Source organism: Gorilla gorilla, chromosome 12 (genome assembly GCF_029281585.2).
Source record: "Gorilla gorilla gorilla isolate KB3781 chromosome 12, NHGRI_mGorGor1-v2.1_pri, whole genome shotgun sequence".
Lineage (NCBI taxonomy): Eukaryota > Metazoa > Chordata > Mammalia > Primates > Hominidae > Gorilla > Gorilla gorilla.
In genome coordinates this window covers 108,365,122-108,379,379 of record NC_073236.2, presented here as the reverse complement: position 1 = coordinate 108,379,379, position 14,258 = coordinate 108,365,122, and the positions used below count along the sequence as shown (strand labels likewise).

General features: G+C 41.6%; 1 protein-coding gene across 1 annotated transcript in view; it reads right to left on the bottom strand.

Annotated features, from left to right (window-relative positions):
• Positions 1–14,258, bottom strand: part of SRD5A2 (steroid 5 alpha-reductase 2) — a 55,298-nt gene that overhangs the window by 2,679 nt on the left and 38,361 nt on the right. The window contains exons 2-4 of the mRNA XM_004029068.5: positions 6,382–6,545; positions 4,124–4,225; positions 2,058–2,208 (exon numbers count right to left, since the gene is read on the bottom strand). Coding sequence (XP_004029117.1) covers positions 2,058–2,208; positions 4,124–4,225; positions 6,382–6,545 — 417 coding nt within the window. The remainder of the gene's footprint in view (positions 1–2,057; positions 2,209–4,123; positions 4,226–6,381; positions 6,546–14,258) is intronic.

The following is a 14,258-nucleotide window of genomic DNA, read 5'->3' as shown; positions in this document are numbered from 1 at the left end:
TGTCCTCCTAACTAGTTGACGCTGGCGGTCCTCAAGGCATAATCAAGATGATACACTGTATTAAAGTACCTTAGTTTGAATTAGGGGGCAAATAATAAGTTACAAAAGGTGGCTGGTTTTCGGTACTGTGATTTGAGAAGTCTGGTGGGCTGCCTCCGCCCGTGCTGCCTCTGATGTGAGTGCCTGGCTTTGTTTTATAGAAGCCTTCACAAAGTCCTGTTAGCCTATTAAAAACTATGCCTTCTGGCCCTTCTCTGGGAGGTCTGACATCACAGGATGAGGCCTCAATTTGGGTTTTGTTGTTGCAGCAGCTGGAAACGTCTGGTGGAATTACCATCCCTCCCCTAACCAAGCACAGTAGAGGCCCTGCTTCCCAGGGACCCTCCAAGTGCTGAGTGATGCCTTCTCTTCTCCCATTCCCGCTCTGCCTCTGGTGGGCAGCAGACCCAGCCTGAAATGGTAAGAACTGTTATGACTCTTTTATGGGCCAGGAACCCTCTGCCACCCCTCCTCACAGAGTCTAGGAGGTGGTAGGAATAGGTCACGAGCTGTTGCTTCATTCATTTCAGAACTGTTGTCCTCGAACAATTCTAATCAGAAAAAAAGGAACTCATTCTTAGTTAAATCTTCAAAACTAGGCATTGAGTCATAACCCCAGGGTCCTGGTTCCAAGACCACTCATTCCCTGTTTGAGTATCCATAGTCTCCAGTAATTATAGGCTTTCTCTTTCCACAAAAGCCATTTTAGGGAAAGGATCTGAAATTTACACTTGGCAAGTTAAAGCCTGATAACAACCTAATATATTACCTTTCACTTCCAGCAATACTTTTAGTTAATTCTTTTGTCCCCACTCCACCCCAGGTTAGTGGATTAGTGAAGCTTTAGGCCAGACCTTCAGAGGGAGGGTTCTGAAACACCTGCAATTCCTGGCATTTCCCAGGAGATAGGGCAGTCCTAAGATTGCCCCATACATGCGATTTCTTGTCCTACCTTCCCCAGAATCCAGGGTTGGCCTTGGTTATGATTTATAGAGGGTGGGTGCCAGGGAAGGAAGGCAGTACCAAAATAAACCCTGGCATTGCAGAGATTCCAGGGGAAATAATCCTTCTGGAGTTCCAGGGCTCTGTGATTACCTGAACTGTTAGCACCAAATCTTGTCGCCAAAAATAGCAGCCACATAGTCACCAAGATAGTACTTTTTCCCGGTGGCTCTCTAGCCTGCTGTGCCTCAGAACATCTGTGGAGGCCAGGCGTGATAGCTTTGCCTGTAATCCCAGCACTTTGGGAGGCCGAGGCAGGCAGATCACTTGAGGTCAGGAGTTCAAGGACAGCCTGGCCAACATGGTGAAACCTGTCTGTACTAAAAATGCAAAAAGTTAGCTGGGCATGGTGGTGAGCCTGTAGTCTCAGCCATTTGGAAGGCTGAGGTGGGAGAATCACTTGAACCTGGAAGGTGGAGGCTGCAGTGAGGCAAGATCGCCCCATTGCACTTCAGCCTGGGCAACAGCGTGAGACTCCGACTCAAAAATAAATAAATAAATAAATAAATACCTGTGGAGCTTTGGAAAGTGCTGGCCATGGTCCCACCTATGGAGCACACTTCCAGAAATGTGGTGGGAGGGGATGAAACTGAAGGTGGAAATGGAAGCGGCTTCTTCCGCTTCTTGAGGCTTTATCTAACCATCTCCAGGTAAGCCTGCCTGGTGGGCACAGAGCCTGGGTCAGCTAACCCATGAAGGTGCAAGGCACTTCTCGCTGGACAGCCTTCTTCAACAAGACAGGCACAGGACCTTCCCGGCCGTCACCTCAGTTGCCTCTGTTTACATGGACTTATGTTTGTTCTTAGAAACAATGTTATTACTGCTACTCTCATCCAGCTAACTTCCAACTTCAATACAAGCCCAGTAAATCAGAATATGCTAACCCAGATTATTGTATCAACCTTCCCTTAAAAAATTAAATATCTTCAGTTTCTCAATCTTCGTCTGCGGGTTAAAAGCCTGTTTGGAGAAGAAGAAAGCTACGTGAATGCTGCCGCTTTTATTGAAAAGTTTACCTATGGTGGTGAAAAGCTCGCAGCCCAAGGAAACAAAGTGAGAAAAATGCAAATGCAAGTGCTGGGAGGGACCAAGTGGCCAGGGCATAGCCGATCCATTCAATGATCTCACCGAGGAAATTGGCTCCAGAAACATACGTAAACAAGCCACCTGCGTGCAGAAGAATTGGAAGGTCAGTCATTGCAACTGAATCATTGTGACATTAAACCCATCTGTGTTGTTCCAAAATACATAAAGGCAGCAAGAACAAATGTGGGGCTGGAGGCTCCCTCCATAGTCATAGGAGTTTGGTGGAATCCTCTTGGGGAGAAGGGGAAATAAAGCAACAACAGCCTGTTGCCTGGAGAACATTCTGGAGTTGCGAAGAGTGGCCTCAACTGCTTAACGGGCTCTATCCAAATCTCTAACAGCTACTGGACCACTAGCTTTGGGTAGGACAAGGGAGAGGTGTAGGAGGTCTGGTTTTTGTTTTGTTCTGTTAAGGAAGGTTTTTGGGCCACCTCTTACCTCCCCGCTCCTTTCCTGGACACACACACTTTCACATTCACAGTCCCAAAATGTGAAACTGCACACTACATTAAAATAATAAAAATCTGAACTCACGGGAGAAGGAATTTAGATTCTCTTATGGGATTTGCCCCTCCCCACCCTTCTGCAAAGCACTCTCCTCTGTCCATGTTTAAAGCAGAGAGTAGGAGCTGCAGGTATTTGTCCTGCTGTAGGCTGGTGAAGTCGGCTTCTAGATTTTAAATGTTTCATTTTTCTATCCAACCAGGTATTTCTTCTCTCAGGACCGTATCTAGAAATCAGCATATTTCTAATGATATTAAATATATCCACACTCAAATTTTATTACCCACATTAAACTGGGGATGTTTCAACCGAAACAATTTTGTTCTTTCTATAGTTACATAAAAATATTTTGTTTTAAATCATTCTCTATTATAATTCAAAAGTTGGAAACTAATCTTGGCAACTGGTTTTTAAGTGCTTTCTCTGCTCTTCTTTATTTATCTAGTTATGGAGTGAATGTTTTTAAAATCAAAGCCCCTTAGAGTTGAATCTTTCTTGAAGATGAGACTGCATCAGTGGTTCCCAACCTGTGATTCTCTAGGCCCTGGGAGGAACCACGGATCTAATGCAAAGGGCCTATAAATTGTCTATGAAGACAGTAAACGGCACATCTTAACCTCCTAAATTATTTTTGTTTGATGTAGATACTGTTAGGATATTAACAACATTCAAATTCATTTGAATATGTTACTGAATTCATAGTAACTCTGTAATTAATTTCTTAATCAATGACTATTAATGTGCACTAACAGCATGTCATAATTGAGGAAATTTTTTGATGTAAATAAAGGGTTGTATTTACATCAAAAATGGTGGAAGCCAAGGACCTACACAAATACCCATCTAAATCTACTGAAGGATGACTTGGACTGATTCGCTCCCATCTGCGTATATTTGTCAATCTCACACCCTGGTTTCTTTGGAACAGTTAGGATTACAAACATGCTCACCTTTATCTCCAAAAATGCACTTGTGCTTGTAAGGCCTCCCATCCTAAGTTTTGATTAAGTAAATATAGTTCTCTACACCTTTAAAAGTATATACGAATGGCAGGAAATACGCAAGTTCTAGCCTTAACTGCTCACAAGATAAGTCTAGATCAATTGGAGGGGACACATTTATTGGCCAAGCATTCAGCATCATTTGCAACCTAGAAAGGATCAGCCCTCTGTACATGACAATCTTACCTACTGCAATGAGGGTGTAGGTAGCCGATTCCAACCCTACTCAAATCTCCCACTCTCTCCCACCTTCCGGGTATTGTGGTCTCACACCTTCCTGAGGGCTCTGGTAGCTCTCTGGAGCTTCTGGGTTCAGATTAGAAATGCAGATGTACTGTGATGGGACTGGGTTTGCAGGGGAAGTCAAGAGCAAGCTGAGAGGTATTGTATCATTTGTGCCCTCACTGTCCCGTCTCCATCTGCTACCATAGCATCATCCCTGGGACAGGCTCCAGGGAAGAGTGAGAGTCTGGGGGCAGGGGAGACATTACCTTGTGGAATCCTGTAGCTGATTTCTCCAGGCTTCCTGAGCTGGCGCAATATACAGTCACTATGAATGTTTATTCCCATTCCCAAAATAAATAAGAAGACACCTTGACAAAGAAGAGAGAAAGGAGAAATTTTTTTTTAAATGTGTCCAGATTGTGGTGCTTTTTTCACAAACTAAGCTAAAATGAAAGGAGGGGCATTTAATTCCAAAAAATGAAGGGAAGGGCATTTAATTTCTAAATCTAAGAATGGTCCTAAGATGTGGCAGAAAGCGGGGAGGGCAATGAGTCCTGGTCCTGAATGGGGAGCACTGGGTGTGCTGTTTCCTAGACTCGGGCTGAAAGTACACAGTGGCACCACTGATGGAGACAGATTAGAAAAGAGAGGAGAGCAGGAGGCAGCACCATTGTCCAGTATTTAAATAGATAAACAAATAAATGAATGGATCATAACAGTAAGCCTTTAGCTCATTCACAAACAGTCAAATCAAGGTTGCATATCTCAACAGCTGATTCCAGCCCCTTTTCTTTTGCCATCCCCCACTACAGAGGTTGGACTGAGAAAGGGGGTCACATGAGCTAGTTCCACCAATAAGATGTAAAGTGAAGTCTTGGTGGGGGGACTTCCTTGGAAATCATTTGCTTTTCTGATAAAAGGTGCAGGCAAGACCGGTGCCCCTACTTCGTCTTTCTTCCTGTCTTGATTGCCAGATGTAATGCCTTGAGCTACAGTCAACATCTTGCAACCATGAAGTGATGAATAAGAGGACCACAGGTAAACATGCTAAGAATAGGGGAGACAGAAAGTGCCTGAGTTATTAATGGTGTCAATAAGCAACCACAGGAATGCAGAAGCCACCTACTTCGACACTTGTTGTTATGTAAGAACTATAAATTCTGAATTATTCCAGTCACTATTATATGGTTTTCTGAACGCATTCCTGACTGAAACACCCACTCTCATGAAATAACGTGAGCTAGTTTGGAGGCGTGGCCACTAACAAACTGACTTCCATCACTGCCAGTTCACACACACACACACACACACACACACACACACACATGCTGACATTAAAAGTAGCATACTACACACACTGTTCACATTTTTATTTATCTTACTTAGCCACATATCCTGGAGGTGTCTCCACGTGCACTATCCACTGGTGCAGAAAGGGCCCTGTTCTGAGGTGAGGACAGCCAGGATCAGGGATGCTAGATCCTGCATCCCAAAAGGCATTATTACAGCCCAGAAACACTCACCGTCCCACAAAGAGGCCCAACCCAACCTGTCAGCAAAGCACATTGGTGCTTTTCAAAATATGTCAGGCAAAAAGCAAAAACAGTTTAGTTGAAACAATCAAGTCTATTCTCACCTTATTTGATTTGATATAAAACAAGGATTTTCCACCTTGTCTAGTCAAAAGATCATTAGCCTGGAAGAAAGGGTATCTGGGGCGGGGGATGGTAGGGGAGCGGGGAGGGAAGGGGGACAGCACACACAGCAGTGTCTTCAACCATTTTAGATAGGGTGGTCAGGGAAAGTCCCTTTGAGGAGGTGCAAATTGGTGGGGAACTAAATAAAGTGAGGAACCAACCCCCATGAATACATGGGGGCAAAGCCTTCTAGGCCAGGCTTGTCCAACCCGCAGCCTGTGGGCCACATGCAGCCCAGGACAGTTTTGGATGTGGCCTGACACAAATTCGTACACTTTCTTAAAACATTGTGAAATTTTTTTTAGCTTATCAGCTATCATTGGTGTTAGTGAATTATATGTGTAGCCCAAGGCAATTCTTCTTTTTCCAATGTGGTCCAGGGAAGCCAAAAGACTGGACACCCCTGTACTAGGCAGAGGGAACAGTCCTATACAAAAACGCTGGGGCTGGACAAGCTTGACAGCCTGTGGCACAGCAGGAAGGCCACTGGCACTGGAGCACAGGAAAGGAGGTGCAGGGAGCCAGGAAAAGAGGTTGGGAAATTGGAAAGACCAAGAATATTTAGGATTTAAAGGCAGTGGAAAGGAATTTGTATTTTATTTTGAGAGTAAAGGAAATCTACTGGAGAGTTTTGCAATGGGAAATGGCATGATATGTGTTTAAACAATCTCTCTGGCTACCATATAGAGAAAAGACCAGGGTAGAGGTGAGGGAGGGGAAGATGGGATCATTACGAGGTCATTGCAGTAGGGAGAGGCCATGGCGATGTAGACTGTGGGAAGGGTTGTTAGCTGGGAAGTAGGTGAGAAGTGGGCAGATTCACTTACCCAAGCTAAACCGTATGTCTGTGTACCACCCATCAGGGTATTCAGCACAGTAAATCAGATAGTAGCCTTGAAGGACTCCATTTCCAGTGCAGAAGGCAATGCCTCTGAGAATGAGTATAGCTGGATAAGGCCTCCCTCGATTGAGCAGTGAGTACACAAATGTCCTGGGACACACAGGGAGGAAAGGTTAGGATTCACTGTTAAAAAAGAACATGGTCTCATCCCCACCTCTTTCTTAAGCTCACACCAGAAGGTACAAAAACCAGGCTCTGCCATTTCACCTTAACCCAATACAAATTATCTTCTCCAGGAGGATGTATATCACAGGCCAAAATAATTACATACCTGAAAAGTACAACCACTAAGAAATAATCAACAACATGTAATATATAAATAATTTATGTAATAAATAATGAATAACATGTACCATGCAAAGTGGAATTATCATGACAGAACAACAATTTTAAATAAGTACAATAAATATCCTTAAAGAAATGTTTCCTTCAAAGCAGAAAAAAATACTCACTTGAAAAAGAACTAAATAAAAATAAGTTATCAAAAATTATAAAGCCTATTAGTGATAGAGCAAAATCTAGGTCTTCTGATAATCCCAGTTTTCTACATTAAACCTTTCTAATTACTCTTGAATTGGCATTTTCAAAAAGATGTACTGTCACTGTATGTGAATGAGTGATAGACTCAAAAAAGAGAATCCATAGTTAAGTAAGCTTGGGATATATAACATCAGACAAGACCTAATATTTACTCATTGTGGGATTTCTTCAAGCCATGGCATACTAAGGATATGATGACTCTCTGGGAAGGAACCCCTACTTTGGCACATTCATCACAGAGTTGGAGCCCCACTCCAGAAAACACTTTCCTAAACAGGGCAGATAATCCTATACACACAATTGGATCTTGAAGCTTTGAAAACTGATATTTGATTCTGTAAATTTTATATTCATTTTTCTTTCTTTGTCTCTTATGCAAAAACACACACACATATGCATGCACACACATGTACAAATGCACACGCACATGCTCATGCTAGACAACCACACACATCTCCAGAGCATTCATCCGATCTTTTGCAGACAAGAAAGAGCAGACAAGATCTGCAGATTCACAGATAATCACAGTTGCATTTTGGATAGGAACACCCATCCTTCAAAGTCTGGGAGGTTTGTCTTAGATTTCCTTCTCAAAAACAGGAAGTCTAAGAAATGCCCTGGGCTTCATGTCAGGGATGTGAGTCACCATTTTTTTTACCTGGATCATATGTGAGTGTTGCCTCCTAAAATTGCTGTGAGGATGAAATTATCTAATTTGATGCTTCCTATGAAGAAGCACATTTTAAATTATGGAGTGACTGGCAAAAGTATGCAGACAGGTGTTGCATTATGTGTGAGTCAATTTTTTTTTTTTTTTTTTTTTTTGAGATAGAGTCTCATTCTGTTGCCCAGGCTGGAGTGCAGTGGCACGATCTCAGCTCACTGCAACCTCCACCTCCAGGGTTCAAGCAATTCTCCTGCCTCAGCCTCCCAAGCAGCTGGGACTACAGGCACCTGCCACCATGCCCAGCTAATTTTTGTATTTTTAGTAGAGACAGAGTTTCACCATATCGGCCAGGTTGGTCTGGAACTCTTGACCTCGTGATCCACCTGCTTCAGCCTCCCAAAGTGCTAGGATTACAGGCATGAGCCACCACGCCCAGCTGAGCCAAATTTTATAAACATAAAACATCAAGGTGGTATTGAAGACCTGCACTTTCCCCCTTGGCAACAGCAGTTCCACATCTTTCCTCTCTTGGCTTGAATATGGACAATTCTGTTGGAACAGGGAGGCTGCTCAGGTGTTCTCAGGATGCTGAAACTTCTCACCTCTACCATCTGCTCTCCTGGCCAGTTAATGGACTATGAGGATCTTTAATTATTTGTATTAAAAAGCTGAAGGGGAAAGAAAGGTTAGTTTCCTGTGCTGTCTCCCTAGAAACTAAATGCTGTCTGCTGTCTCCCTCTTCCCTTCACACCTGGACTCAGGTCTACTATGTCATCTGCAGAATGCCTCCCACCCCACCCAATCACAACGGTGCCTACAATTCATGTCAGTAAATAATTACCTTCTCTGTTTCTCACCTCCTTCAAAACACAAATACACACAACAAGAGAAAGGAAATTGAGTCTCTAATACCAGAGTGTGCATAAGTGAATTAGATTCATGAGTTTTACTTCCTTCCCCAGAGGGAAAAAGAACAGAGTGAAGATGTAGTGGGAGAGCAAGGGCTCCGTGGTTAAAAAGGTCAGGCTCGAAGGATTTCACTATTTCATAACTCTGTGATCTTGGACAAACTCCTTCATCTGTAAACTGAGGTTAATTATTAACCTTATTGGATTATGAGGCTGGACTCATTGGACTACTGTTTTATGAGAATCATTGGATTCCTATAAAAATTAAATAAGATGATGCAGGAAAAAGTAACTGATACAGGATTGTTGCTATTTGTTTCTTCTTGCATTCACACTCCAGGAAAGCTTTGGGAGCCTGAAGGTGACTTCTTAGAAGGAAAGGATCCTGAAAGGCTACAGAAAGGTATTTTTTAAAAAGTTGTATTTTTGTAATACTTGTAGTAGAAGTATGTATTAATCAGGGCAGGCTCACTACTGTAACAAACAACTACAAGGTAACAAAAGATCAACATAATAAAAGCTCATTTCTTGCTCATGCCACAGTAAGATGCTATTCAAGCTTCTGCTCCACAGCCATTCAGGACCCAGGCCCTTCCAAGGAATCTTCTGCATCTATCCAGCAGGCAAAGGAAGAGAGAGGACAAGGAGGATTGCGTAGAAGAGTTTCTTAATGACCATGCTTCAGGCTGGAAGTGGCATAAATTCCACCCTCATTCTTTTGGCCCCACCCAACTGCAAGGGAGGCTGGGAAATGCAGCTGATTGGGTTTCCCAGCAGGAAAAAGAAGGAGGTTTGGTGAACACATGGTACAGACAGAAGACTTTGGAGAACTAGATGTCCCGGAGAACAAATAAAGTTCATCTAATCTGAATAACTTTGCTCTTGGAAAGCTGGAAATAGTTCAAAGCTTGTTTCACTGTAGAAAAAGACAAAGACAATGACGAGAAGCGGGAGAGAGTCTATTAGCCCAAGAGGCTGGCAACTGGTGCTGTAGAGTTGTAGGTGAGTTTCCCCTTCAGATCCCATGTTCCACCTATGGTCTGAGACTCAGTTTCCCTGGTTTGGGACCACATCACTTTAATTACCTCCTACACCTCTAATGTAAATTTTCATTCTTTTATGTTTGTTCTTATAGAGAGACTGATAAGTACTCTGTAAATATAAAGTTTTTTTATCATTGCTAAGTAAATATTCATTTGGGGGGATTCATTGGAAAGGGTTAACTGAAATTGCAAATCCAAATTAAACCAAAGAAAAAAAGCTTTAAAATTACACATCTTGCATAGACCAACTCATATTTAACTAAGTCTTCTTCAAATATAAATGCTATTGCTAAGATTATCAAGCCAATTGAAGACTTTTCACTATATGAAATTTTAGACTCATTGTCAATCAAAATAAATTCAAACTCTATATATAAATACAAAGTTTCCATGTATATATTTAACTGTTCTGTATAGTAATTACTCCTTTCTTGACCCTGTAACCTTGTTCATCTACTATTCCGTTTTCCTGCTTTCCTTTATAGCAACTCCAGAGAGTTGCTTATGCTCACCATCTCTGTCTTCTCCTCCACTTCTTTCCTCCTGCCCCCTCCTCCCATGGAAACAAATCCTGGTGGGGCCACCAGAGACCATCACATTCCCAAACCCAAGAATCAATTTACAACTCTCTTCTTATTTGACAAATTAATCACTCCCTCTTTCTGGAAACACTTTCTTTACTCAACTTCCAGCACACCACACTCTCTTCGTTCTTCTGCTTCACTGATCTGTTCTCATTTTCCTTTGCTGGTTTCTCTTCATCCTCCTGACCTCTAAATATGACAGTGCCCCCAGAACTCAGGACTCTTTTTCTTCTTTATTTACAGTCTCTGTCTATGTGATCACATCTAAACATATCATTAAATATCATTCATATAATCTGAATGTGTTCCCCAAAATTTGTGTGCTGGAAATTTAATCCCCAATGCAATGGTGCTGAAAGGTGGGGCCTTTTAGGAGGTGTTTAGGTCATGAGGGCTCTGCCAACATGAATGGATTAATGCTGCTATAAATAGGACTTGAGGGAGTGGATTTGTTCATTCTTGCCCTTTCACCTTCTGCCTTCCTCCACGTGAGAATACACCAAGAAGGAGTCCATCAGATGCTGGCACCTTGGTCTTGTACATCCCAGCCTCTAGAACCGTGTGAAATAGATTTCTGCTCTTTGTAAATTACCCAGTCTCAGGTATTCTGTCATAGCAGCACAAAACAGACAAAAGCAATTATCTATAGGACAGCAAGTCCCAAATTGATATCTCCAGACAGGATATCTGCAGTCCTTAAACTCAGATTCCTATGGGCAACCTCCTACTATACCTCTAGTTTAATGGATATTTCAATTTTAACACAGTCAAACCCAAACCTCTGATTCCCCATTCTTCTCCAAACTTGCGCTTCCCTCAGTCTTCCCCATCTCAGTAAATGCCAAGTTTATTCTTCCAATTGCTTAAGCCAAAGACCTTAGACCATCTTTGATCTCTCTCTCTCTCTCATTCTCTCATACCCCACATAAAATCTGTTAGCAATTTCTGTCATCTTTATCTGCAAAATATTTTCAGAATCTGGCCACATCTCACTAACTCCATTATTCCATCTGAGTTTAATCTCTCATTAAACCTCTCCCGGGTATTTGTAAAAGCCTCCTCATTTGACCACCACATTTACTCCACTGCAATCTATTCTCCATATAGCAGACCAAGTAAAGCTGTAAACTGGATCATATTACTTCTCTCTGAAAACCTCCTTCATGACTAAATGAAAGCCCAAATCCTTGACTGACTTCAAGACCCTAGACAGTCTGATTCCCCAACTACATCTCTGCTCTCTTCTACCACTTTTATCTTTGTCCATCTCACTGCAGCCACTCTGCTCAAATGTTAGCTTCCCTGACCACCTTATGTAAAATAAATAACCTCCAATGCCTCCAGCACTCACTAGCCTCATAAATCTACTTTACTTTTTCCAGTAGCATTTTTTACTAACATATTCTACTTTCTGTGTTTATCGTCCACCTCTTCCCACAAGAATGTATGCACCATAAAGAGAGAAATGTTATCTATTTTGTTCATCACTATATCTGCAATGCCTTGAACAGTGCCTGGCACAGAGTAGGCCTGAAATGAATTTTGAATGAAAGAGAGTCTATCATGTGCTATAAGTGGCACACATCATATGCATGCAGAGCTTCAAATTTTATCTCACTGTATATGCATCATAACTTTTACTTCCAGGGGGGTGTGAAGTAGAGATGCTTTTCCACATTCCTCCTGCTCTCTGGACATAATTGAGTCTCTGGACATTATTTAAAAAGCAAACATGAGAAGATTCTAAAAGTTGGAGAGAACAAGGCATATGGGCTAGAGACCTTAGGATTTGAAGAAAAACAAAGCAGTGTGTTCCTGGATTTTCATTTTGCCTCATATATTCCAGATTTAGAGCCATTGAAGTTGGCAACCATAAAATGGAACCATCACAGATCAAAAAGGCCAAACAAAATCTTACTTTCTCTAGCCAAGGAATGAGAAAAAGGGAAAAACCAGAAAGACAAAAACTTTTAGAATATAGTTGCTCTGTTATAACAAACACCATAGAAAAACTGGCTCACTCTCACCCCACTAGCAAAGTCTGATGGAAGTGCAGAAGCCTGTGCTTCCCCCTTACCAAGCTGTGATAGGCACTCTAACCCCTTGCCAGGCTGTGTCAGAAAAGGCTGGGTAGGGAGTCAGGAATTCCTACTGGGAAGTAACAAGCTCATCCCACTTCTCCACAGTGTTAGTAGAGACAACATGGGGAGCCAGGATTTCTTAACTCCACATCCTCCTGCTGGCCTGGGTACTATCAGAGAAGCCCTAGTGGAGAGTTGGAATATTCACCGTTTCCCAGTGACAACAAGGCCACCTTCCCTCCTCCACTGCATTCCATGGTGTCAGTGGAAACCAGTTGGGAGGTGAAAGGAAACATTCCCAACTCTCTCAGCCAAACAGATACCAGTGGAGGACTAACAGGGAGCCAAAAATCCCACCGCCACACAAAAGTAACAAGGAGCCTCCACGTTCAGGTTTCAAAATGTCCAGATTTCAACTGAAAATAACTTAACATACCAAGAACCAAGAAGGTCTCAAACTGAATTTTTAAAAATCAATAGATGCCAATACACTGTATTATGTAATTCTAAATGTACAAAGGGGGAATATTTAAGACAATTACATTATAAATGAGGAAGAAAAATGTGGCATTACGGGAAGTATGTTTTCTACACTCAAACTGGTAAAATGACAACACTTTTAAACTATGAAAAATTGTGCATATATAATTTAACACCAAGAGCAATCACTAAAAAACTATATGAAAGAGATTCTCTTGTATCAAATCTAAGGATAAATCAAAATGAAATTCTAAAAAATGTTCATATAATCACCAGGAAGCATAAAAAAAGAAAACACATAGAAAAACAGAGAGAACAAATATAAAACAAAAAATAAAATGTCAGACTTAAGCATTAATACATTAATAAATCCAATAAATGTAAATAATTCAAATCATTGTAAAGACAAGAGTTGGCTAAAGACAATTAAAAGACAAGAGTTGACTAAAACATAACCGAACAATAGGTTGAGGACAAGAAACTCACTCAAATATAACAATATAGTCAGGGTAAAAGTAATAAAAAGGGGAAAAGATGTATCATAAAAACATTAAATAAAGGAAGGCAGGGAGAGTATCCTGGGGAGCTGGAAGAGTAAGAAACATGAGGAATCTGTCTCCCTGCTTAGGCAATAATTGCACTGACAGAGTATGTCTGATATAACAGTTTTGGAAATCTGGAGTCTATTGAAGGCTTGCAACTTTCAGGGAAACATTTGGATGGTACATTGCAGTTAACTTTGATTTCAGCTCAGTCAATTTTAGCTCTTAGCACAGTAACAGCTACCCATTTCCTATCCCCACCCCTGTGGCAGGCACCTGTGCATGTATTCCTGCAGCAGCTTGCACACAGCTTGAAGGAGCCAGGATAAGCAAAAAGGACCCTGTCCTCTAAGTATCAGGCATATGTGCTTAGATTGATGATTGCTGCTTCTGATCAGAGAGGTACAGACAAAGAGGTGGTGGGTCTTTGCTGTTACACCCTATTCCATTGTTGCAAACCCCTCCCCATCCAGCTGAAATGACTTCCAGAGATTTAAAGGGCTGGCACCCTATTTCCACTCCCTTTTTCATTTTTCTCTTTTTCTCCTTTTGGGAGCCAGATATTAAAGATAAGGACACAAACAACTGATATTTGATATTCACAAACAACTGAATATATGGGGAAAATTAGAAAGTTAACACACATGACCACAGAAAGATGCAAGCTCAGAGAATACCAGTAAAGACCTTATGTTTACACCTCAGGCTGATCCCTGGCACAGAGACAGACTAAAGCAATTTTTATAAACAAACAAAACAATAACAAAAAGCAAACAATCTTGAGGAAAAAGAAGAGTCTGTATCCCAGAGTTACCACATCATTAAATTCAAATACCCAACTTTCAACAAAAAAAAAAACACAAGGCATTCAAAAAAAAAAAGAGGAAAATATAGCCCATTCAAAGGAAAAAATAGTCAACAGAAACTGCCCCTGAAAAAGACCTAACAGCAGATCTAC